Below are 26374 nucleotides of genomic sequence, written 5' to 3'. Positions count from 1 at the left end.
CCTCTGCAGGACCTTCGGCGGGGCCTTGGTGAGCCTGGCGCTGTGCGTGGCACGTGGGACGGTCGCCTCAGTGGCTGCTCCAAAGTAGGAGCGGTCGTCATTTAAACCCTCTGCTTCTGGTGCATAGAAATGTCCTTGTTTCTTTGATCCTCTTATTTGACTACATCTTTGTTAGTGATTTGCCCAGTTATTTAACCAAACTTAGTCTTAGCCGATCTGTGTGTGCTCAGATTTTGATTACTTCTCTGGGAATCCGTGAAGCTTAACTCCGTCCTGAAGATTATGTTCGGGTTTGATCATCTGTCAGGGACATCAAGGAATTAATCGTCATTGCTGTGTTATGTATTGATTACTTTGAGCCAGAGGACTGTGGTGGGGCTCAGAAGATAAAGACCCTTCCTTAAACGTGCTGGGAGCCTGGAGGAGAAGTGACGGGGGTGGGAGGATGGAGAGCAGGCGATCACAGCTGTCGGGGCACGAGAGGAGGTAGCACTTGAACAGATCTCGGAGAATTTGTGAAAGTTTTCAAGCAGAGGAGGGCATTCCCATGGAGAATGAAGTGTGCAGTATTACCAGATACTGGAGTTGTGGCTGCCAGCTCCAGGTGCTGGCGTAGGAATGTTTAGGTAAGGTGGGGGTTGGGAAATGGGGGAAAATTGGGATCACATTGTGTGGCCCAGTGAGTATTAAATTAAAGAATTTGTTTCATCCTTAGAAAGTTATGGCCCCAGAGTTATCGGTGCCCCAGGGAAAGCATAAGATAGTCCTTCAAAATACTGGAAAATATATACTTACGTTTGTGTTTTCTTATCTCATCCTTTTAAATTTCTGTATTTGAATGTTTTATAATATTAGTATTAGAGTATGTTATATAACTTCTATAAAAATAGTATGTGTTACAAGTATATGTTAATTACTTTGATTTATAAAAAGTCTACGTATTGTTGGAGTTTGACCAGCCAATTGTCACTGATGGAAGTATATATAATCAAAAGAGTTTGGAGATCACTGTGGTAGAGAATCAGGAATCATTAAAAGTTTTTGAGCAGAGATGTGACATGAGCTTACTTGATGATTTGGAAGGTAAATCACAAAGGGTACAGAGTAGAAAGAAGCAGGGAGGATGGTCATGAAACAGCAGTGAGAATAATCAACCTGAGAGGTGAATATTAAAAAAAAAAAAAAAGCAGTGGGGAGATTAGAGTGGAGGGGTCAGGCTACAAGGATTATTCCACATGAGAATAAACAGGAATAGAGACGGGCAGGATGTGAGGAGGGAGAGAGTGGTGGATGGAGAGTGGTCAAGGTCTCTGCCCTGGAGACTGGTCAGAGGCCCCCTGTGGACCAAGATGGAGCACAGAAGGTTCCGACGTCCCGGTGATGTGGTCCAGGGACTGAAGCGAGCACAGGTCTGCAGCTCAAGGTGCAGGGTGGAGTGGGAAAGAAACGGGATGGTTACAGTGGAAAAGCAAGGTCACCCGCAGGAATGCATGATGCACCCAGGGAGGAAGACTGTGGCTAGAACATGGCAGGCCAGTGCTCTGGACGTAAGAAGAGAGGAGGCTGAGAGGTCGATGGAGAGAGCCCCGTTCCTGGGTAGAGAGGTCCCCCCCAAAAAAAGAGAAAGAAAAAGAAGGTGGAATTGCTGAGTCAAGGGAAATTGATTTCCAGAAGGGAGGAAGGGAGGGACGGTGTGAACGCTGCGGCGATGGGGTAGGGTTAGGTTAGCCAGACCCGGCCATTTGGAGGTCACGTGTGATCTGTGAGTGCAGGTCAGGAGTGAGTTTGTAAAGGAAACCAGATACAGTGACTAAAGAAGAGAAGAGGGATGCGGTGTGGTGAGAAATGAGAGGTGGTGGGCTTAACGGTAATCCTGCCAAAGTTGTCATTGTAAATTCTGCCGGCCCTTTTGGAAAGCTCTTGGGCACTTTTATCAAAAGTTATAAAAAATATTAATATTCTTGGCCTAGAAATCCTATTATTTACAGTGGCAAATAAAAAAATTTAGAAGCAATTTGACTGTGTAACATTAAAAAAATAGAGAATTAAGATGTTTTTCGATTATAATAGTACATGCTTAAAAATTAGTATGACAGTGTAGCCCCATGAAAATTGCACATGTCAAAATGTCAAGTTTGAAAAGCAAAAAGAATAGATGTATGCTTGATTATAACTATACAACTATGCTTATAAAAATATGTAAAAGTTATATTAGGGTGGTGGGGTATGACTATACTTCCTTATTTTCTTTTATCTTTTGAATAATATATTAATTTATGTATGCATGTTTAGTTAAATAATGAGATTAAAGCAAAAGAAAGCAGTTTTTTTGTTTTTGTTTTTTTAAAGAAGGAAAATGAGCCAAATGAGTTTTAGATTTCAGAGGGGGAGAAGGGTGGTCCTGCACAAACCCACACCTGAGAGAAAAAGAGAGCAAGAGAGAGAGAGAGAGAGCGAGAGAGCGAGAGAGAGCGCTGAGGGAATTGAAGGGTCGTGGGTTGACTGATGGATGGAGCTGACCCGCGGAGAAGGCGGGCGGGAGAATTACCGATTTTAATGACTCATTCGGTAGTTCAGCTGTAGGGTCAAGTAAAACAGCATGTGAGAAAGCGCTTCATTTTTTTTAAGTTCTTACTCAAATGTGAGGTAGTCTACTGCGGTTTCTGTCATCTGCTGCAGAGTCTTTTTCCATTGGAGAGGATATTTAAAAGATAACCAAAAGTTGGCTAGTTGATTTTTATGGAAAGAAGTTTCTAAATCAAAAGAGTTAAACATAAAATAAAAAAAAAAAACACCTTAAACTAAATGAATGGCTTTGCTAATCATGTTTAAGGTCCCTTGTAACCTCCCTGTTCTCTTTGTCCCTAAAGTATCTTGTTAAAATAGCATCATGTGTCAAGGTGCTTCGGAAACAAAGGTTTCATTGTATATGTAAAGGATTTAATAAAAGGAACATAACTAGAGTGTTAGATTTAATCGTTTCAATTTAGCATTATTTGACCAAAGCTATATCTTTAATACATGAAGCAATATTAAAAAGGATTTTAAATTTTATTACAGTAAGTGAATATGTGAAATGCAGTAGATTCTCAGTGCTTTGTGAAACTTTTCCAGCACTCTTTGATTTCCACATTTACTCTGACTTGCTTTCTCATTTAAGAAACTTGTCAAAACTGGAGAAAATAACTGGTCTCTGCCTGAACTTGTACATGCCGTGGTCCTCCTGGCTCATTTTCACGCCTTGGCCAGCTTCGTCTTCGGCAGTGGCATCAATCCAGAGAGAGCGCCGGAGATCTCCAATGGACTCCGGCTGCTGCCCGTCAACAGCTTCTGCGTTTGTGACCTCGCCAACGACAACAGCATAGAGAACGCGTCGCTCACAGGCGGCAGCTTTGGGGTTGGTTCTCTTACCATCCTTCTTCACTGTTTTCTTTCTTTTCTCACAGGCACAGTTTGATCCCAGTGCCTGTGCTTCCCATTCCTGTCCACACTGTGCGGTCAGCGTCCCAGCACAGCCCAAGCTGGCAGCCACAGTCTGCTCAAATGCTGTGGCAGCTCATGAGCCACGAAACGTGGGTCTCGGTGTTCCTGGGTCTTGCGTGGGGTGGCCAGGCAGTGAACTTGGCATAAATTTGAACCAGGACCTTTCCCAAGGGTGTTTCATTTCCAGCCTGATGTCTAACTGGGAGCGAAAGGGGCGTCTTCCTCATTAAAATGAAACTCTCCCAGGAGGGCTGGCGGAGGTCGTCTTGGGATGGCAGCGCACTGTGGGGACCCTTGGATTGCACCCATAGGTGCTTAGACGCCCGCAGACCTCCCGAGAGGCTTCGGGCAGGCTGGGCCCGTGATGGGCACGTGGCCTCCTTGCCGAGGCAGTCGACCTCTGCAGGGCTGCTCCTCTCCTGTGAAACAAGAGTCAATCAACACGGACAGTGTCTCGGGCTGGCGTCGGGCATGAGCCAGTCTTTTGGGTTTTTTCATTCTAATATTGAGCATCTTTTCTTTTTTAGTTTTGTTTTGTTTTTACAAACAGTCCCCATTCTCACCCCCATCAGCCAGTAAATGCTAATCTGCTTTCCCTCGCTATGAATTTGCTATTTCTACTCATCTCTTGTGAGTTGACTCTGTTTCTTTACTCTTTTTGCTTTGAACTTGTTCACATGAAAAACTTCGAGAGACTTTGTTCTTTAAAAAATATTGTTTACTTGAAATCGTTTTTGAATAATTTTTATTACTGTAAAAATGTAACCAGTTCTTGAGGTCCTGGTTTTTCTTGAGAGACTTTTGAAACAAATTGGTTTTATTACAAATCATAAAGCCCTAAACAGTGGTGGCGTTCTAGTGATCACAGGATTTTAACTTCAGACCCTTTGAACTGCAGATTCTGGAGTAATGCATCCATGTCTATAAGATGCTGGAGCAGCCAGTAGAGGAGCTATTTTATGGTGGCAGGAAGTAGAAAGTCTTGAGGCTTCCCCACTTTCTTATAAACTATAATATTACATAATATATAAAAGTGCTGGAATTCTAAGTATACCTACAGTCATAAGTTACTAATAAAACATCTATATTTATACCTGAAGCAAAAACATAATGCTTCTGAAAATGTTTGACCCTGTTGTGATTTTCTCTGGAGCTTGGAAAACCTGCTTAGGAGCTTAGTGACTTGGGAGATGGAAATAACTTTTGGAGCAATTTTAATTATAACAGCATCCAATGCTCTCGTACCTGGTCACAGATCGTGGATTCTCTCAGTGAGCTCGAGGCCTTGGTGGAGAGGATGAAGAGGCTTCAGGACGACAGGCACGACGAGGAGGCTTCTCCGGAGGAAATGACCACTCGTTTTGAGAAGGAGAAGAAAGAAAGCATTTTCGTGGTCTCTGGAGACACTTTCCACGCCTTCGCTCACTCAGGTGCCTTTTTCAGTCTCTTTGCCTGTTAGTTCTGAGCGTCTGGCTCAGCAGCCGGCAGCGTTTTCCGTACCGGTGCAGAACGACTCACGGTCACCTTCCTTGGATCTCCTTCTTCTCCTCTGCCTCATCCCAAGCTCTCCCTCTTGGCTGGTGCACCTGTTTTAATGATAAGTGATATTCCTTTTCAAAAGATAAAATTTTAAAAACTTTACGTAACAAGAAAAATACTAAGCTCCAGGCAACTTCTCACTAATTCAACACTTTACACAATATTAATTAGATCTTTGTACACAGTTAGTACAGCATCCCCATTTATGATGTGTGAGTGTTGTGTGTATATCTGTGTTTATAAAATATCACTCCCTTTTTGTGGGAGAGGAGTTTCTGCTCGCACTGTTGCTTGTCGTGTTCTAAAATTACATTGGCATTTCTTTAGAGAAGTCTTTCTTTGAAATTTTATAAAAATGCACTATTTAAGGCCATTTTCTTATATTGAACCTGGAAGAATTCATTCTGTATTAAAAATTAGGATTCTTTGCTCAGTCTTAAAAATACATTTTTTCTAACACTCAGAGATTTTGAATTATGACTGAAAAATATACTGAGCACCACTTTTACTTACATAGTAAGTAATTCATTTTATTAAAATAGCATAGACTTGAGAACCTTAAACCCTTAAAAGTTACTAATCCAAGAGCATTTTTTTGTTTACATACTAGAGCTGGGGCTTGAACCCAGGACCTCATATGTGGAAAGCAGGCGCTCAGCCACTAGAGCTACATCCACTCCCCCAGATCCATCAATTTTAACGTTTTGCCACATTTTCTATGTTTTTCTATCTGTCCATCTGTCTATCCATCCATCCGTCAATTTTCTAAACATTTATAAGCAGGTTGTATACATCATGGTCCTTGAACACGTATACTTTAATGTACGTTTTCTAAGAACGAGGATATTCCTATGTAACCCTACCTTAAGTACAGTTACCAAGTTAAAAAAAAAAAACTTTAACATTGTTATAAGGCTTTCAGAAACCTTAATTTCTAAGTGCTTCTTTAAGATCTCTACAGCTTCAAGGACATAAATATTTTATTTCCTTTAGGTTTTTAGAAATATTGAAAATATATTTTGCATCTTAGTGTGCCTTTGTGGATCCTTGAAGCGTATTTAGACTAGCAAATATTAGGCCCTAGCCAAGAATTATGTTTAATTTTATGAGAAGGTGCTGTATCATGTCTAAATCGTTCAAGGAAATAAATCGTTTAACTATATATTTGGTTTTATTTTTTCTTTTTAGTTTTAATCATTTACTTATTTTTCTTAGAGCAGTGGTAGGCTTATAGAAAAATCATGCAGATAGTACAGTTCCCAGATACTGCCTCTCACACGGATTTCCTCATTATTAACATTTTGTATTATTGTTATACATTTGCTACAACTGACAAAACAATATTATAGTTATACTATTAACTGTAGTCCATTATTTACATAAAGTTCATTCTTTGTGTTGTGCATTTCCGTTTTGGCTTCTTAAAATTTTAATTCTGATAACATATAATACAACCTAAACTTTCCTATTTTATTCACTTTCAAGTATACAATTCAGTGGTGTTAATTAATTCACAATGTTGTTCCACCATCATCACCATCATCCATTGTCAAAACTTTTCCATCACACAAAACAAACTCCATACCAATTAAGCTTCAGCTCCCCATTCCCCAGCCCCACATAGCCCCTGGTAAACTATTCTAGATTCTGGTTTTGTGAGCTTGCTTATTCTAACTATTTCATATATGTGAGATCATACATATTTGTCCTGTTGTCTTTTATTTCCCTTAACATGATGCTTTCAAAGTTTATCCATGTTGTATTATATGCCAAAATGCCATTCCTTTTATAGTGTCTGTTCCACATTTTGTGTACCCGTTTATCTCTTGAAGGACACTTGGTTGCTTCCATCTTTTGGCTATTGTGGAAAACACTGCTATGAACACTGGTGTACAAAAATCTGTTCAAGTGCCTTGTATTAGCCAAAGGGGTGCTGATGCAAAATACCAGAAGTTGGTTGATTTTTATAAAGGGTAATTATTTGGGTAGGAGCTCACAGATACCAGGCCATAAAGCATAAGTTACTTCCCTCACCACAGTCTATTTCCATGTGTTGAAGAGGCTTCCTGGGTTCCTCCCTTCCTCAGACTTCTTTTTCCTGGGCTAACGGTTTCTCTCTTCCTGGGGCTTGCTTCGTTTCCTCTGCGTGAGCTTACTTTCCAGAGCTCCAGCTTAAGGCTTCAGGATCAAACTCCAACATCAGAAACCCTCAGCTCTGTCCTCTGCCATGCCTTTTATCTGTGCGTCCCCACCCACCAAGGGGGGGGACTCAACGCCCTAATCCTAACTCAGTCACGCCCAAGTACAGATAAGGTTACAAGCATAATCCAATTTCTATTTTTGGAATTCATAACCATATCAAACTGCTACATGCCTGCTTTTAATTTTTTTGAGAATATACCAAAAAGTGGGATTGCTGGGTCATATGGCAGTTGTATACTTAACTTTCTGAGGAACTGCCAAACTGTCTTCCGCAGTGGCTGTGCTTTTTACGTGCCACCAGCAAAGTATGCATGTTCTTATTTCTCTGCTTCCTCTCTGACTGTTATTTTCCAGGTTTTTAAGAATAGCCATTCTCATTGTAGTTTTTATTTGCATTTCCTTAATGACTAATGAAAATGAGCATCTTTTCATGTGCTTATTGGCCATTTATGTATCTTTGAAGAAACGTCTGTTAAGGTGTTTTGCCCATTTCTTCATTGGATTGTCTTTTCTGTTGTTGAGGTGCAGGAGTTCTTTTTATTTTCTGGATATTAAACCTTTATCAGATATATGATTTCCAAATATTTTTCCCATTCTGCAGGTTGTCTTCTTACTCTCATGATAAAATACTTGGATGCACAAAAGCTTTTAATTTTGCTGAAATCCCAGTTATCTATTTTGTTCTTTTATTGCTAGTATTTTTGGTGTATAGTCTAAGAAACCATTGTCTAACACAAGATTGTAATGATGTTTCCTTATGTTTACCTCTAGTTTTATAGTTTTGTTTCTTATATTTAGGTCTTGGTTAACTTTAATTTTTTATGTATGGTTTGAGATAAGGGACCATCTTCATTCTTTTGCATATGGCCATCCAGTTTCCCAGCACCATTTGTTGAAGAGGCTCTTCTTTCCCACATTGAGTGAACTTATCTCCCTTGTTCAAAGATCAGTTGGGCATAGATGTAAGTGTTGATTTCTGAGCTCTCAATTCTTTTCCACTGGTCTAAATGTCTGTCCTTGTGTCAGAACCTTGCTGTTTTAACCACTGTGAGTTTGTAATAAGTTTTAAAATTGAGATGGGCAAGGCCTGCAGCTTTGTTCTCCTTTTGCTATTCAGGACTCCTTACCCTTCCATGTCAATGTGATGATTTGCTTTTCCATTTCTGCAAAGAAGGTTGTTGGAATTTTAATTGGGATTATGTTGAATCTGTAAATTGGTTTGAGTAGAATTGATATCTTAAAAATCTTCCAAACCATGAATATTGAACGTTCTTCCATTTATTTAGGTCTTCTTTGATTTCTTTTAGCAATGTTTTTTAGTTTTCCATACATAAGTCCTTTACATCCTTGGTTAAATTTATTCCTAGATATTTGATTCTTGTAGTTGGCTATTGTAATAGATTTGTTTTCTCAATTTGCTTTTCACATTGTTCATTACTAGTGATTTTTGAGTGTCAATTTTGTACCCTGCCACTCTACTGAATTCCTTTATTACTAGCTCTATAGCTTTCGTGTGGATTTTTCAAGATTTTCTAGATATAGAACATGTCATCTACAAATAGAGATGCCTTTCCAATTTGGATGCCTTTTGTTTCTTTTTTCTTGCCTAATTGCTCTGGCTAGAGCTTCCAGTACGATGTTGAATAACAGTGGTGACAGCGGGCATCCTTGTCTAGTTCCTAATCTCAGGGGGGACGTTTTCAAGCTTTTACCATTAAGTATGGTGTTAGTGGAATGTTTTTCGTACATGCCTTTTATCATGTTGAGGATGTCTGCTTCTTTTCCTAGTTTACTGACCATTTTTACCAAGAAGGTGTGTTGGATTTTGTCAGATGCCTTTTATGCATCAATTGAGCTGATAATGTTTTTTTCCCTTCATTCTATTAATTTGGTGTATTACATTAATTGATTTTCTTATGTTGAAACACCCTTGCATTCCTGAGATAAATCCCACTTGATTATGGTGTATAATTATTTTAATATACAGTCAGATTCAGTTTGCTTGTATTTTGCTGAGAATTTTTTATCTATATTTATTAGGATATTGGTTTGAAGTTTTCTTTCCTTGTGATATCCTTTTCTGGTTTTCATATATGGGTGATACTAGCCTCATAGAATGAGTTAGGGAGTGTTCCTTCTCTTCAGTTTTTTGGAAGAGTTTGATCAGGATTGATGTTAATTCTTCTGGGAATGTTTGGTAAAATTCACCAGGGAAGCCATCTAGTCCTCAGCTTTTCTTTGTTCAGAGGTTTTTGAGGAGTGACTCAATCTCATTACTTTGTATTGGTCTGTTGAGATCCTCTATTTCTTCTTGAGTCAGTGTAGGTACCTTATGTGTTTCTAATAAGTTTTCCATCTCATCTTTGTTATCTAATTTGTTGGTATATAGTTATTCCTAGCAGCCTCTTATAATCCTTTTTATTTCTGTGGGGTTTGTAGTAATGTCTTCCATTTCATTTCTGATTTTAGTTATTTACATTCTCTTTTATTTTCCCTTTGTCAATCTAGCTAAACATTTGTAAATTTTATTGATTTTTTTCAAAGAACCAAGCAATTAGTTTCATTGAGTCTCTGTATTGTTTTTATCCTCAATTTCATTTATCTCTGCTCTAATCTTTATTATTATCTTCCTTCTGCTCACTTTGGGTTTAGTTTGATTTTCTTTTTCTAGTTCCTCTAGGTGTGAGGTTAGCTCTCTGATTTAAAGTCTAATATGCAATAGCCATTTAAAATTTTTAATGTTATCACGTATGTAGAAGTCAGCTAAAATATTATAGTCTTTCCTTAATGCCACTTTAATAATATTCTAAAGTATGCTTAGCACCATGTTTACTCTATATATTGTGTAACTTTTTGCTTTTAACTTTCATTAAATTATCATTTACATACAGAAAAGTCTACCTATCTTAAGCTCAATGAATATTCACAAACTGATTTCCCCCTTGTAAGTAGCACCCAGGTCAGTTAAGAGAGTAATAGCAATACTCAAGAGCCCATTCTCCCGCTCTGCTCCCTTCCTGGTCCTTCTTGCTATATACCTCTTTTTAAGCTAAAAAAAGAACTCTACTGAATATTTTTACTGTGAGTACATCCAAAGGAAATGCTATCTAATTTTCGCAAAGTCTTTTTTAAAATTAACTCTGCTTCATCTCCCCTCATTCCTCACACCTTACTACATTCCCTACAGAGATCAAAAAATGTTCACGCTTTATCCTCACAGGCCTCTGCCGTCGTCCTTTTCTAAGTCAGTAGAACTATATATTGGTCCTTAGCTACTACTGTTCAGATATTTCAATTTAGTCCATTTTTGCCAAGATAACTACAGTTAGATGTTAAGGATTACCAGTATTTGGTAATGAAATTTCTTTCAGAACTTGACCAGTAGGTATTTTATATGACTGTAAGGCATGTAGGCAAAATGGTAACTTCAGAAATGCCGTGGAAATGCTAAGAAGGAGTAAAAATGGAGTTCAGTTTCATTGTCTTAACTATGTGCAGTTTGCTTAACACTAGATTGTTCATTGATGTCCTTAGGTCTTGAGGATTACATGATTATGACAGCTGATGTTTCTCGGTATATCGAAGACCCTGCTTTTGGGTACGAAGACTTTGCCAGACGAGGAGAGGAGCACTTGCCAACATTCCGAGCTCAGGTATAGGATGTCTTTAATTCAGAGAAACTACAGAATAAATACTGTCAATTTAACAGTAAATGGCGAAATGTAAATAAACTGACTTTTGAAGAAATTGATAGATCACTTTGAGAGTTGGTAAATCTTTTTTGGTATTTAACCAAGTTTTAGGCATGGACTAATTTGATGTCCCAGTAGATGGGTAATTCAACATTTTACCCCTTAAGAAGACAAAAGGAAACTGCCTGCCTTATTAGGTTACTTGCATTATTACCTGGTATTTGTGTAACATGCGTACCATTCTTTGGAGGCGCACCGGGAGGAAATGGAGTGATGTTGGTTTGTAACGATATCAGTCCGTCAGTGTTTATGTACGTAAGGGCTGTCCCTGGAGAACGTAACCACACTGCTGGTGTGGGTACCGGAGAGGGTGTGAGTTTGCACGAAGACAGACTCCTGCTAACTGTGCGTTTCACTGACAGCTAGGTACACAGGAATAGCCCAGAGTCTCCTGGGACCCTTCCAGATTAGGGCACAGTGCGCGTACTGCCTGACCACGGAGCTGGCCAGAGTTCACCCCTAAAACCCCAAACCTGAGCCCCGCGGAGCAGGAGCACAGCTCCGTCAGCAGGCTCCCGTGCGGGCTCTCAGGGAAGCTGCGAACGTACCACGTGCTCCTGGGGCACCCGCCCTGCCTGGCTCCGTAGTCAGCGCTCACGCTCAGAGTTAAGTGCAGAGTGCCCGTTTTGTAACTGGGCACGCTTTACACGTAGGACTACACCTGGGAAAATCACGGGTTCTCGCTGGTGAACAGACTCTATTCTGACATTGGGCATCTTCTTGATGAGAAGTTCCGGATGGTCTACAGTCTCACCTACAACTCCATGGCCGCCCAGGAGGACGTCGACAGCACCATGCTGCGTAGAGCTTTATTTAACTACGTTCACTGTATGTTTGGAATCAGGTACGTTTGTCATCATGACAGTTTCATACATTTCTAAGGGAAAATTCTGACATGCATCTTTTTTTACCTCCTGTCTAGGAGTAGATACTTCTGGAGAGAAAATGTTACATGTAGGCATGATAAAAAGAAATTAATTCCATTTTGTAGAAAAGCATTTTCTTTGCTAAATGCTGTGAATCTTAACATTGATGCACACATAAGAACACTAGTAGGAATTTACTAAGGAGGGAAAAGGATCAGTAATCAAAAGTGAGACTCAATCTGAGATCCCTTCCTGGAAGATCAATTAAAAAGCATTCATTGCATCCCTTTAGAGCACTATAATAAATGCTGATTTGTTTAAGTTTTTTTACATTTGTTTTTGAAGAAATGGTAGGGTATAAACAAAACTAAGAGGGAAACGGACTTTGGCCCAGTGGTTAGGGCGTCCGTCTACCATATGGGAGGTCCGCAGTTCAAACCCCGGGCCTCCTCGACCCGTGTGGAGCTGGCCATGCGCAGTGCTGATGCGCGCAAGGAGTGCCGTGCCATGCAAGGGTGTCCCCCGCGTGGGGGAGCCCCCACGCGCAAGGAGTGCGGCCGTGAGGAAAGCCGCCCAGCGTGAAAAGAAAGTGCAGCCTGCCCAGGAATGGCGCCGCCCACACTTCCTGTGCCGCTGACGACAACAGAAGCGGACAAAGAAACAAGACGCAACAAATAGACACCAAGAACAGACAACCAGGGGAGGGGGGGAAATTAAATAAATAAATAAATCTTTAAAAAAAAAAAAAAAACTAAGAGGCATAGTCTGCCATGAAAACTTACAATGTATTATCGTGCAAGAACAGTAAATTGAAACATGTAAGTAAATATAAATTAATGGTCTCTAAATTCAGAAGATTAGCATTAGGAATTAGCATGGTCTAATCAGGAAGCTGTTTTTGGAGAGTGTACCTTTTTGAGCTGGGCTTTGAAAGCTTTTGTGGAGCTACAGTTGCAGAGGAGAATATTTCCAGTCATGAGTATATTTAAGTTGACTATATACGGTATCCTTTCTGAGAGTTCTAAAGCCTTCATAGAATGGAATTAGAATTCAAGTTGTTAAGCAAAGCATTTTCTGTAGATTTTAACTAAGAAACCCCAAAATTTCCTGATAAAGAGACGCTGTTAGGATGACACATAATAGCTAGGCTATTTGTCCATTTACCTACCCATTTAAGGAAAATATACAGGAATAGAATTTGTTAATTGCAATAAATATTTACCTTGTACAAGGCAATGAATAACAAATGTGGTGTTTATATATATCTGTTGGATGCTACTAAATAAAATGTATATAAAGTCCTCAAGATATTTTTTAAATCAATAATAGCCTTGAATTTGGGTTAAAAGTTAACTGAAAACAACAGAAGAGCAAGTCCACGGCTCCCACCACACTCCCCTGCCCTCCTGCACCTGTGCCCGTTGGCTCTGCCGTCTCTTCTGGTATTCTGAAGAGCTGTCCTTGTCTTATGCACAAGATCCCATACCTCTCATCTCTGAAGGGCTCTACCCAGAAATTCTCCCCTCTCTCCTGCATGGAGCGTTTACTTTCTGTGGGCTCATTCCCGTCAGTGTATAAAGATGGATTCTTTCTCCCATCTTTTAAAAAACCCTCCTCCATCCTTCTTTTCCTTCTGGCCGCACATTTTCCTGCTCCCATACATAGCAAATCTCTCTGAAAAACTTCTGAGTATTCGCCACCACCATTTTCTCATCCTCCATTCTCTCTTGAACCCCTACGTATCAGGCTTCTACGCCGACCGTGCCAGCAGAGCTCCTCTTCCTGAGGTTTCCTGACCACCTGCATCCAGCCTCTTCCGTGGTCAGTTCTCCGTCGTCTTACTTGGCGTAGGACGCTCGATCGTTCCTCCCAAGACCCTCTTCATTTGCCCAGCCCCGACGCGGGCACACTCACTGCTTCACCTTCTGGTGTTGCCCAGATGTCCATCTCCTGGAGAACCCTTCCTGCCCACCCACTTACACCCCAGCCCCCAGCCTCATTTTCCTCCACAGCAGCTGTCACCATCTGTTTCTCTTATTTATTTTTATGTTGTTTCCTTTTGCCCCCTTAGAATTTAAGCTCCATGAGGCCATGGGGTTTTGACTGCCTTGTTCACTGATGTACCCCCATGCCTGGATGAGGGCCGGGCACATACCAGGTTTGCAGAAAAGAAAATATTTGTTAAGTGAGCGAATGGGTGAGCTTTGGGGTTTAGTTACTGAGGATGAGTGTCTCTGGACATTAATAGTTTTAGAAATTAGGAGTTTTGGTGATGTCATTCTAAAGCTGTTGCATTGGCTAGGTATGACGATTACGATTATGGAGAAGTTAACCAATTACTTGAACGAAGCCTGAAGGTTTACGTTAAGACAGTGGCCTGCTACCCTGAAAGAACCACGAAGCGCATGTACGACAGCTACTGGCGGCAGTTCAGACACTCAGAAAAGGTAAAGGATTCGCAACCTAACACTTGGCAGTAGGCAGACGTCCAAGAAATAATGATTATGAAATGAAAAATGTGATCCATAAAGTTATTGATAAATTAGTGCCATTGAAGAAACAGAAGTGGCATCATTTAGCTATGTATATATTTTTTTAAGTTTCTTTTAAATTCAAGGTTTTTGAATATTGAATTATTGAACTAAATTCTGGTCATGTGTTTTGTCTGCTGTTATGTATGAAGTAAAAGTCTAGGGGAGACTGTAAACTACAATGTAAACTATAATCCATGCGGGCAGCAGTGCTCCAGAATGTGTTCCCCAAATGCAGTGAATGTGCCACGATGATGGAAGAGGTTGCTGCTGTGGGAGGAGTGGGGGTGCGGTATATGGGGACCTCTTCTATTTTGTAATGTAATATTTTTTGTGACCTATGTGTCTTCAAAAACATACACTTAAAAAAATGATGGGGGTGGGGAATGGAGTATATGGGAACCTCTTAGGTTTTTTAATGTACTGTTTTGTGTGATCTATTAACTTTAAAAAAGATAATTAAAAAATTAAATGTTAAAAAGTCTAACAGCAGCCTTAGAAAGATTAGATCCAAATATTGATATATTTGAAATACATTTGGGAAGTGGTTGCCATTTTGACTGACGGAAATCCCGTCTAGTGAGATGCTGGGCGGGCCAGAGGGGACCTGCCCCCAAAGACTAGCCCCTGAGCCGTTGGAGTCGCCGCCAGCACAGCAGTTCCTCCTTCCATTTTGGCACCTTGGTTTCTCGAAAGTATAACGTGGGACCTTTGAGCTAACTGTATTATTATGTAAGAATACTTCTTTTTAGGGGAGTATGGAAAAAACATACTAAATGTATGCTCTAGCTCATGGTTAGTTTCCTCATCATCTGTAACATATTCCACAGCAGCGTAGTGTGTTGGCGGAGGGGTGTTTCATGGGAATTCCACACATGTGAGTGACTGCTTTGTAAGTTCACAACTTCTCTAATAACAATATATGATAGAAAAAGAAGGCTTCTTTGGATTCAGTGATACAGGAATTCCTAGTTGAGACCTAGTGCATGTTAAAGTCTCCACCGGTGCAGTCGGGTCAGAGATGCCCTTAGACCCGAGGCTGCTGACCCTTCCATCCAGGAGCCTTTCCTTTGTGCCACGGTTTCCAAGTTGGAGACTAAGGAAGTCTTTTTATGGGCCTACCATTCGCTATTTTACTGTGTGACTTTGGCAGAGAATGCTCTGGCTTCAGTGCCTCACAGTTTTTAAATCTTCCAGCCAGTCTGAATTCATGGAAACACCCACTTACTCCAGCATCTCTCTGTGGTGGACCTTTGTGCCTGTTCATATGTTTGCACTAGATTTTCTTCCTTTACTAGGTTGTGTCTAGAAACTCCCTTCCCTCATCAGGAGAATATAGCCAATAATATATCCAACTTCTAGAAAGAGATCAGGACAATTTAAAATAAAATATCATTTCTTTGTAATAGATTTTGAAAATACTTGGGCATTCATTCTATCCTATTATGTAAGAACACCCAAAACAAGTTGGGTGTTTATTCACAGCTGTATCTAAAGAGTCTAGGAAGTTAGACATAAATAATGACCAGTAGACATTGATGAGAGCATGCATAGGTTAGGCATCAGATTCTGACTTTAGCATCTTTAAATAGTAGGAAATTTTTAAAAAATCTTTCCGAGGAATACGCATAGGCTGTAAGAAATATAGGGCTGAGTTTTAGCCATGTAAACTTTTACAACGGAAAGAAAGTATAATTTGTAGGAAAAGAGTAATTTATTAAAAATAGTGTTATTTTATAGCCCACAAGATAGTTTGGCTTTACATAATGTATATTCTAACAAAATTATTGGAATTTTTAGGCTTTATAGGTGGTTTTACTGCTTGCAGAGCCATTTTTTATAAACAACAGTTTCTTACAAGAGTTAAATTATGCACATTCATAAATTGCCCAGGCATGTGTGTGTGTGTGTGTATGTGTCTATTCATGCATGAAAAACCTTTGTGAATGTCTGATACATGAAAACAGTTTTGTTTTTTCAGTTGTTTGTAGTGTTTACTGATGAACTGATAACATTTTTATTTCTAGGTTCACGTAAATCTACTTCTAATGGAAGCACGGATGCAAGCTGAACTTCTTTATGCCCTTCGTGCCATAACTCGACATTTGACCTGACACGTCACCCAGGGAAAATGTCACCAATGTGTCATTGGCCGTTCCACACAAGAGATACATCCGAAGCTGTTTGTGATGTAGCATCAAAAATTATTCAATTCAATTCTCTAGTGTCAAAGTTTAGCCGTTTTTTTTTTTTGTTTTTTTTGTTTTTTTTTTGGCGGCTGTAATGTGCAATGACCTGTTTTATTTTTCTTGATGCTTAACATTACTAACAAATGCAAAAATAATACTGAGGAGCACTACTTTGCATTGTTTATAGTTGGATTTTTGGATACTGATCATAAACATGAACCTGGTTTGGTTAATGCTTAAACTTCAACGCTTTGGGGTTTGTCTGTATGTGTAATTTTTTTCTGTTCCTTTTTTTTTTTTTTTAAGTAAGGAAAAGTGCTTACAATCTGTTCAAGAAGCAGATTGTATCTGTTTTTCAGATAATGGAATTCAGCAAAGAATGACCCCTTCTGGCCATTCAAAAGTTTTAATGTTCTGTCCTAGAGCTGGTGGAGGAAAAGTATGCGCTGTTGAACGAAGCTGCTCAGTGGACATATATTTGTGTCCCCAGGAGATCATTTGTCAGGCACTGTTTTGTTTTTGTTTTTGTTTTTACTGCTATTGGCAATTAACGTGAATTGTGATACAGCCATTGTCCATAATTTAATGTGAAATTAATCATGATGAACTCTATAGCATGCTACTGAAATGCCAAATTCAGCTATTTTCTTTCTCTTCTGAAACAGAAGTTTAAGTTTTCCATATCAGATGTATATATTAAAAGTGGAATTATGCACAATATTTTCTGTCACTGACAGTAACCCTCAGTCATCTGAAATCATCAGTGCTCACAGAGCTGCTTCCAGTTAATTTAGTTGGCACGAATAAACTGGGACCCACACAAAACTGACCAAAAATTTCCTTTGCACATTTTTCCCTTCTCATCGTTATTTTTTTTTTCTTTATTGCAGTAAAAGGAAAGTTAATATACCTATATTTTTCCTCTTAGGCTTTTAGAATTATTTACCATGATTTTCTTACAATAGGTTGAACAGTTTATTATTCAAAGGTAAAAATTGTGTTTCTATGCATTAATGTGATTGAACAACAACAACAACAAAAAGTGCAATATGTTGGAAAAAAAAAAAAACTAAACTTTCCCCATATTATGTCACTGCAGAAGTGTCCTTCTAAACAGAGCCATAAAGAGATTTTCTTCAGATTTCTTTATTGCATAAGGCTTTTTTCAGTTTTACCTTACTGGGGTAGAACAGTGTTCCTTTCATAATGCCAAAGCATGCCCTTCCCCAGAAAAATCTCTTTGGACAACTGGTTGAAATAAGATATCAAGACTTAGGTGTGGAGTAAGTGGCCAAAAAGTCCTTTTTTTGCATTGGTTTATGTTGCTTGATTAGACTATTTTTAGAGAGCACACCATTGTGTTTATAGCTTTAATTTGTATTATGTTAATGAACCAGTGAAGTGCCTAAAGAGCTGTTTTCAGGTAACTATGCAGTAGGACACACCTGCACTGCTTAAAGACATTTTGGTTAATTAAGGGTGACTTGAATCTTACATATGCATGCTGGGTTTTTTCGTTGTTTTTTTTAAACACAGACCCATTTTTTCCAAAGTAAATAATATAGTTTAAATCTTCCGTGAAAATTCCCACAAAGATTTCATGTTAGACTTAGTTGTTATGTAGGACTTACTTTTTCTCTCATGAGAGAATCATGGGCTATTGTTTCATTTAAATCATTGTCCTCTTTGATTCTATCATCCTTTTCTGGTACAGTACATTAGGTTGCTTTACTTTTGATTTTTTTCCCAGATAAGTAAACAAAAAGATGATTGTAAACCTATTAATATAAGGTAGTTTTTGGATTCCACATTTTTTCATTTCCTGGCTCTTGTTTGGAATCTTCCATGTGAGGAAAAATTACTAATATTTTTGAAGATAAGGTGGTTTATTTAAAGAAATTAGTCAAAGAACTTGTGCCAAATCTAGTCTGTTTTGTTCAATGCATATACCATTTATTGATTTTATTCAGTATCATATATAAATATAATAACTACAAAGAAAGTATTTAGGAGAATGGTAAAACATAGTGACACATAATGTCCATTTGATTAGAACTTTCAAGTTGAGGATAATCTTCTATCTCTACATTTGTTTTTCTACTAGAATTCTTTCATTTAATAGCCCTATATTTTCATTCAGGTCAACTGAACTACAGGATGAAAAATAATTTTTATGTTTGAAAAGGAGAAGAGTTCTTCCAGAACACCATACGAGCTTTAGACCAAAAGGGGAAACAAGGTTTAAGTAACTGAAATAGCCACTTAGCTTTTGTTTTGTTTGTAAGAAGCTGGAATTTGGGTTATGGAAATATTAGTGCCTTTACTAGATCTCTTTCCTAGCAGAGTTTCTTTGTAGCTCAACGTTGATCTATCTCATCAATAATCAGGAAAATAATTTGACTTGGAAATAGAAACAAAAACAAAACAATGTATCTGTGAACCTCAGTGAACCAGCCTAGAAAAATTGAGTTCTACTAATTTGTAGCATGCACAGCATTCCAGGTTTTGAACAATTTTACAGCGAGTTTGCAAACTTGAAATTCCAATGCGGTTTTCCAGGGTGGTATTTTTTCAGAGTATTGCATTTACTATGTAGTAATTTATAGTCTAGTTTTTTATATTCAAATGTGATATTTTTAAAAGAGATGCCCGGTTCAATCGGTTTAATGATAGGCTAATCCACAGCTTGGGCTCACATTGTGCCAAACTTAGATGTGCAAGTGTACGTGAAAAAAGCACATATGAATGTGAATCTTTAACATTGTTGCTTATCGTGCTAAAATCAGTGTAACAATCTACAGATGCATATGCTCGAGTAAGGTCTATTTACCTTTCCTTGCTGGAATCACAAGTTTTCCAGCTTCAATTGTAATACTTAACTTCTCAGATCACCTTAGGAAATATCTAAATACTCTCCCATCCCAAAGCAGATCTGTTCTTGAGCCCAGTCCCTTGGCTGGGAGTGGCCAGGCAGGCCCCTCGCTGGACCTTCAGACGCCGCTTCCTATGAGCGAGTGGGGAAGGCTTCTGAGACTGGACTGCCTGTACCTGCTTTACCTTTGGGAACAAAGGATATCGTTCAGTCTGAGGAAGAATCTTTGTCCCCTTTGGGAGACTTTTTAAATTCGAAAGACAGTATGAAATCTGGGACCCAGCCCGGGCCTTTCATTACAGCTTCAGAACCCGAACAGTGGAGGAGCAGGGCCGCTGTGAAGCAGGTGCCCTGTGCGCTTCATATCAGAATCACATTTGAACCAGAGCCCTATTTCAGTTGTGCCATAATGTCTCCTAAAGACTTTAAGTACTTCTAAAAGTGAATTAATATTACTCCAGAGCAATTGTTTCCTTTTCCACCTCGTAGAATTGTTTTAGTCCACAATCTTAGGTTTTATGCCGCAGCAAAATGGCCAGCAAACAAGTAAAGAACTATGATTAAAATCATTCACCATCTTAGTGCAGAGTGCATGCATATGTGATGGTAAGATGCTTTTAAATTCTAAGGACAATTACAGTTCATCATGGAAAAACTTTCCAGTGCATGTTTTATCATGTTTGCACTGTGATAGTAAAATGAGGTTTTTGTTTTGTTTTATGTTACATTTTAAAGACAATGCTCAATCATTTGTCTGGAAAGCAAGACCTTAAACCCTTCTCTTTATCCAACAGGACATTTTCTTTTTATGCAGATAGCCTTGCATGGAGTAAAAGTATGCAACAGACAAATAACGCTCTATAAATAGTACATGGGATTGTCTGAATAGTGAAGCCGAGCACAGCTAAGTCCACGTGGCTCCTGGTGCAGGTGGCGGTGTAGGTGATGTCCCTTACGCCTCCTCTGGGAGTCGGCACCTAAGCCGCCTCCCCCCACGCCCCTGGAGACGGAGCGGGAAGGAGCCGCCCGAGGGCAGCAGCCAGGCCCCTGTGCCGGTGGCGCCTCTCTGCGGCTGACTGGCTGTAGCAGCATCTGCTCAGGTGAGGCCTGGAGCAGACTAGCTGGCGAGGTGATCTGAGAGCGAGGCAGGGCCCCGTGGGGAGGGGCTTCTCCAGGAGCGCGTGGAGCGCGGTCCTGAGGGCGAGGCAGCCACAGGTGTGCCAGGTGCCACTGGGGGCTCCGCCTGCACGCAGCCGCCTTTCCCACCTGCCCCTCTTCCTCAAGTGCCTCCACCTCTGCGCTCCCCCCTCCCCTCAGCCCCTGCTGGGATCCCCAGCTTTACTCTCCTGAGTCACTTTTTCTCCATTCTTTAAGGTTGCGCTGTCTTGGCCCCGTCTAAACCCCATGACTGTCAGGTTTATTTTGGCTAACCTTTACCCTAGGCATTGAACCAGACGTTCGGCTGCCCCACACGGTTCTACCTTTCCCAGCTGCCAAATTCGCCTGGTCTCCTCTACCTCATCCCCAAAGAGCCTATAAATTCAGAGTATCCAACCTTTCCATCTTCAGTAATACTATTTTCCATATTTTAAATAAATCATAAAAGATTTTTGCCTTCTATCAAAGTGGGAGTCTTTATATTTATATATGATAGAGAAATCGAACTATTTCTACCATGCAGAATTTAGCATTTAGCAAGATTTTAACTTAATTCATTGCCATTCTGACCAGATCTATAGTAGGTAATGAACAGTGGTGTTAACCCAGGTTATCTGAGTATAGATTTAAACGCCCCGCAATCCACGCGGTCGGCAGCTCTCCGGGGGCCCGAGCAGTCCTGGCGTCCAGGTGGAGTGGTGGGTCATGCATTGATTTTCTTAGGGCTGTTTAAAACACATTTTTAATAGAAGGACATGAATGAAAAATAGTATTAGGTGGCCCCCTGAATCACAGATGCCCATTTGATCCATAATAAGGAAAAAATACCACAAAATTGGATACATAAGGGCTTGCTGTTTCCTTGGGTGGGATTGGGACCCTGCTCCATTCCTACCCTATTCGCATGAAAAAAATGTACCATGGGACGAAAGGGGATGCCACCTTGTCTTCTCGATTCTGCGCATGCACGGCCGTGATGTCCACGCAGGCGGCGCACAGGGTAGAAGGGAGCAGCAGGTGCCCCCCAGCCCGTGCCCGGGGGCGGCAGGTGCCCCCCAGCCCGTGCCCGGGGGTCAGCAGGACTCCAGCCTGAGGCCAGCATCCCTATCAGGAGGCGTTTGGTCACCACCTGTGGCGGCGCCCGGGTGTTTCTCATTCTCAGGCATGGACACTCAGCTGTCAGCACCCAGGGGAGACCCGATGATGGCCTCGTGAGCTGGAGGCCGAGGGGTTGGGTCTCACTGAATCCCGTCATGAGTTGATTCTAGCTTTAGCCAAGTAGACCGAACCACCATGAACTGAGAAAGAACTAGGAAGTGGGGGAAGACCTGACTCTTTTCAATGCTTGTAGAAGAAACACAATGGATACTATAAAATAACCTTTAGAACAAATGCCCATTTTAAAGCTCATAGAACATAAAACATTCTAAGTATGATAAATATAATTGGTATGTGAATTTGGCTAAAACAGTCTACTTTCTTATACCTCTCAATTTAACCTTTTAAAAATGAATGTATAATTTCTACAGAAAGAATATCAAAGAGGGAGAGATAATCTGTGGTCTTTAGTCTGAAAACATTGCTCACGAATCCGGTTAGTTAAGAGCAGACATTACGATGCTTACTGCGTGAGGTTGGTCTCCATCTCTTCTTACTGATCAGGCTTCACCAGGTTTCCCGTTACTGTCCCTGGTTGGACCAGGGGGGATCAGAAGGTATGATAAAAGGGACACATCAGCCAGATGGCGCCGAAGTTCCCTTTGTAATGTTGACAGACTTTTCTTCTTTCTGAATTTCACTGGTTTTCGGAAATGTAAGTTGAGTTAAATGGTACCTTCATTCACAAAGGAAAGTGAATATCGAATGCAAATATTTTCCTTTGCATTCAGAGAAGATTCTCTGGAGAGGAAATTAATATTCCCTTCTTTTTCTGCACATATTTACTCTTTTCAACCTGAAAATAAGATAGATACAGAAAGCAACCACATGCCCACTGGGCATCTGCATAAAGCTGGTACAGTAGGCACGTCCACACGCAGTCGGAGCAAGGCAGAAAAGAAAAGAAAAAAAAAAGAGAGGCAACCCTGTCTGGTCAGTTTGGAGCATGGTCTTGCTGTTGGGATTAGCTCCTTCAAGCCTGAAAATGTTCCTGCTCATGGAAGAACTGGATGTATTCTTTAGCTTATGAAATAGGATTTGAACTTGAAATCTCTTTTTTTATCCTGATTTTGCAGGGCAGCTACATAATGGATGTATATATTAAGACTTTGTAGCTGAATTGCACATGAAATCAGATTGCCAACTTCTTGACTTTCAGTTTTAGACATTTTATCCTTAAGTTGTGAGCAGTATATGTAGCATGCTGTGAAACGTCTATTCTAGTTCTTTAATTCATCAGTATTAATACAGAATTACCTTTTGTGTTCCTTGGTACTTTTTATTCAATGTAATCAGAAGCTGTGATGCTTTGCCTTTTTAGTCCTGTGCTTTGTTACTGTAATTTTTGTTTTTTTTTTTTTTTACGAAGCACGAAGCACGTGACTTTGGACTAACGTGAGGCGGATGAGGCGATCTTTAGGACTGCTATATATATGTATCAGTCTCTTACTATATAGGGTTTTAAGTTAGAATAAGCTTTTATCAGATAGTCATTGATGCAGCTTAGGATTCACACACGACTCCGTGTCCAGCAGGGGTCTTAGACTTAGACTTTCAATTCTGAAAACAGCAAACTTGATTAACAGCCACTGTAACCTTTTCCTGGCAAACAGTCCCTGCTGTAGACTGTCTAAGGTGGTTAGCCACAGAAACCTTTTCACCTTCCCTGCGCGCCACAGGAGTCAGCAGTTAAGGATGTTCACAAACCCACGACCGCTTGTAGAACTGGGTTTTACTTTTCCTATGTTGCTGATTTACAATTCTGACTACAGCTGACCTGAAGGGATCAGTTTATGTGTGATATTCTAGTGCTTTAATGCCTCTCTCTCTTTCTTGTTTGTGTTTTTGTTGTTTCTGGAGGGATGGGTAATATTATTTGAACAGATGCAGAAGAAACTGTTAGTGAGTCAAAACAAACACATTTGAAATAAAGGAACTGTGTGTTAACATGTTAACAATTCATAACTGCACTTTTTATGACATTTTGAAAATATTTATAGGTACAGAACAATGGGTTTTGTTAAACTGTATCACATTTATACTTGCAGAAATTTATTTCATTGTTATTAGTAGGAATTTTATTGGTTCAATAAAATTGGCAAAACTGAGCCCTGCTTATTTGCTTTTATATAGATGCGTGTATATTTTTGCTGGAGTAACAGCCTTGCCTGGGTTTGTTCTGTCTGGTAACTGAGGCGTGCGTTCCTGAAACGTCAGCAGTGTAGGAATCACCGTTTCCCTCCTTCCTTCCTGACCCACGGTTCTCTCTCGACGTTTCTTATCATCGCTCGATAGTGCTTAGTGGAATATTGCAATAGTGCAAGTTGTAGAAAATATGTACTTATCATCACCTTTTAAAATACCAGTTGTGACCTCAGCAAAAGGCAAAACTAATTTCCTCATGACCCCTTATTACCCATAGTAATGGAGAATGGAGAAAGGACTTTGAATGTGGAGTCACAGCCGGGATTCTAAACCTAGTTTCTTCCTGTTCTAGCTTTAAGACCTTGGCGATAAGTTAATTTCGATGCGCCTTGACTTCCTCAGTGCAAACTTGAGAGGGTGGTTTGGGAAGTCGGTGAAGTGTCATCAAGTCTGAAATATTCAGCCCGGTGCTGCGGTTGAGTGGATGCAAGTGCAGACAGCCACAGAGAGTGGTGCACGGTGCTCCAAGGCAAGTCCTAACTCGTCCTTTTCCTTTTGCTGAGCTGCATAAACCCCTCCCCAGCACCAGCCCTGCCGGCGCCCGTTTGTCCAGCTGCAGTGTCAGCCCCTTGCTGGTTACGGCCTGTCTCCTAAAAAGCAAAACAAGACTCCATGTCGGTACGCGTGCAGATACGCTAATTTAATCCTCACAGTCACTTTGTAAAACTTGGCGTCTCCATTTCGCAGCTGAGGAAACTGCTCAGTTCAGCCTTGCTTCTGCAATTGTTTCTTGCTTAATGATATAAATGACCATGGCATCTACATGACATTTTATTAAAAAGTAAAACAGTAATCCATGCTCCAAACGAGGTTAGATAACTTTCTTCTCTAGCTAAGTTTGCAAAAACCTTTTTTAATTTTAAAACTCAGAATTTTTTTCCTGCAGTCCAAAGCAGTCTTTTTTATTTTCAAGATGTCCCTCGGGAGTGGATGTGGCTCAAGCCCTTGGCGCCTGCCTCCCACATGGACGGTCCCAGCGCCTCCTGAAAAGAAGGCGAGCACACGACGGACACGCAGCAGACAGGGGAGTGCAAAAGCCAAGCGGGGTGGGAGCAGGAAATAAATAAATCTTAAAAAAAAAAAGTCCTTGGGGGGAGGTTCATGGCCCGTTATCTAAGTCAGTACCCATGTGTTGAAAGACTAAAACTTTTCCCCAAGGAAAGTTAATCAGCCTGATCCGAAAGCAGCCAGGACCGGCGCGGGCTGTGGGCATTCTTGCTTTAGGACAGTTCTAAGTGAGGAAGTAGTAGATTCAGGCCCTGCTTTCCCACCTGTGGCCCCGGCCACGTGGCTTCCTGTTCCGTGGACTCGGAAGGTCGGGCTGGGGTCTCTCCTGTAAGCTCACGGGACAGGCTTCCAAGCCGGGACGCGGGCCCCCCCTGCCCCTCAGCTCCTGAAAGGAGGGAAGGGACCCCAGCCGCGGCTCCTGAGCAAGCCTCACCTGGCCTGAAGGTGGAGACAGGCCACGCCCCTGCTGCTGCTCCACCTGCTGCCCCGCAGCGCCCCGCAGCGCCCCGCAGCGCCCCGCTCCCTCCAGCAGCCGCTGCGGTCCCGGGCCTGGCGCGTGGCGGGTTCAGGAGGCAGCCTGGGGCAGGTGACCCTCAGGACGTCGCTCGTGCTCCCCTGCCCCCTCCGCGACGCAGGCGAGGGGACAGCGGGCCCTGGCCCTGGGAGGCGCGTGTGGGAGGCGGGCGGGGAGCGCCTGGGCAGGCAGGGGCTTCGCAGAGCAGCGACGGCTCTGGCCTCGCCGGGCGGTGACCCGGGGCCTGCGGGGCCAGCGCGGGGCGCCGGGCGGGGCGCGGGGGCACAGCCGGGGAGCCCAGGCTCGCGCTGCGGCAGGGGCGCGCCAGTGGGCACAGCAGCTGCGCCGACGGCCCTCACGCCCGGGCTGCGGCCCCAGCTGAGGAAAGCTCTGGAAGCTGGGGCTGAGGGCCAGCGTTGGTCCAGGGCACCTGCGAGGGGCCCGCTGGCCTGTTTCCCTCTGGGCAGCAGCACCGCCAGCCTCCACCCAGAGGTAAGAGCCGGTGGCTTTTTGGGTGTTTTCCTGAGTGTGGGCATTTCCTGGTGGGCAGATCCGGAAGCACAGGAGGAGCTCCCAGTTTCAGCCGTGTCCACTCACAGCACCCGCTGGCCTCTCAGCGGCAGCTACCAGGGCGTCCAGGCCAGGGCTCTGCCAGGCCAGGGCACTCACAGACCAGGGCACTCACAGGCCAGGGCACTCACAGGCCAGGGCACTCGCCATCCACGGGTTCCTCCTCCTCTTTCTGGTGCTGTTTAGTCCGACGGTCCCTGAGGACCCAGCCCAGACCCTGGCCTCAGTTTCTCAAATGCAGCCCAGGCCTCAGCCTCAAAAACAGCAGCTTCTGGCTTCCACCGGCACAGAAGCGATTTAAAGAGACAGTGCACCTCATTTTCCCCC

General features: G+C 41.6%; 1 protein-coding gene across 4 annotated transcripts in view; it reads left to right on the top strand.

The window, feature by feature from the left end:
- Positions 1 to 23858, top strand: part of SESN3 (sestrin 3) — a 73607-nt gene extending 49749 nt beyond the window's left edge. For 3 of the 4 annotated variants that reach the window (XM_058289319.2, XM_058289318.2, XM_058289320.2), the window contains exons 5-10: positions 3161 to 3397; positions 4739 to 4913; positions 10759 to 10877; positions 11630 to 11820; positions 14145 to 14289; positions 16401 to 23858. In XM_058289319.2, the coding sequence (XP_058145302.1) occupies positions 3161 to 3397; positions 4739 to 4913; positions 10759 to 10877; positions 11630 to 11820; positions 14145 to 14289; positions 16401 to 16487 (954 nt within the window). In that variant the 3' untranslated portion in view covers positions 16488 to 23858. The remainder of the gene's footprint in view (positions 1 to 3160; positions 3398 to 4738; positions 4914 to 10758; positions 10878 to 11629; positions 11821 to 14144; positions 14290 to 16400) is intronic. The other variant, XM_058289321.2, reaches the window with a different exon arrangement.
- Positions 23859 to 26374: the final 2516 nt, after the last annotated feature.

The sequence above is a fragment of the Dasypus novemcinctus genome, chromosome 27 (assembly GCF_030445035.2).
Source record: "Dasypus novemcinctus isolate mDasNov1 chromosome 27, mDasNov1.1.hap2, whole genome shotgun sequence".
In the NCBI taxonomy this organism is placed as follows: Eukaryota; Metazoa; Chordata; class Mammalia; order Cingulata; family Dasypodidae; genus Dasypus; species Dasypus novemcinctus.
The sequence above is the reverse complement of the archived record's forward strand: the minus strand, read 5'-3'. Positions and strand labels throughout refer to the sequence as shown.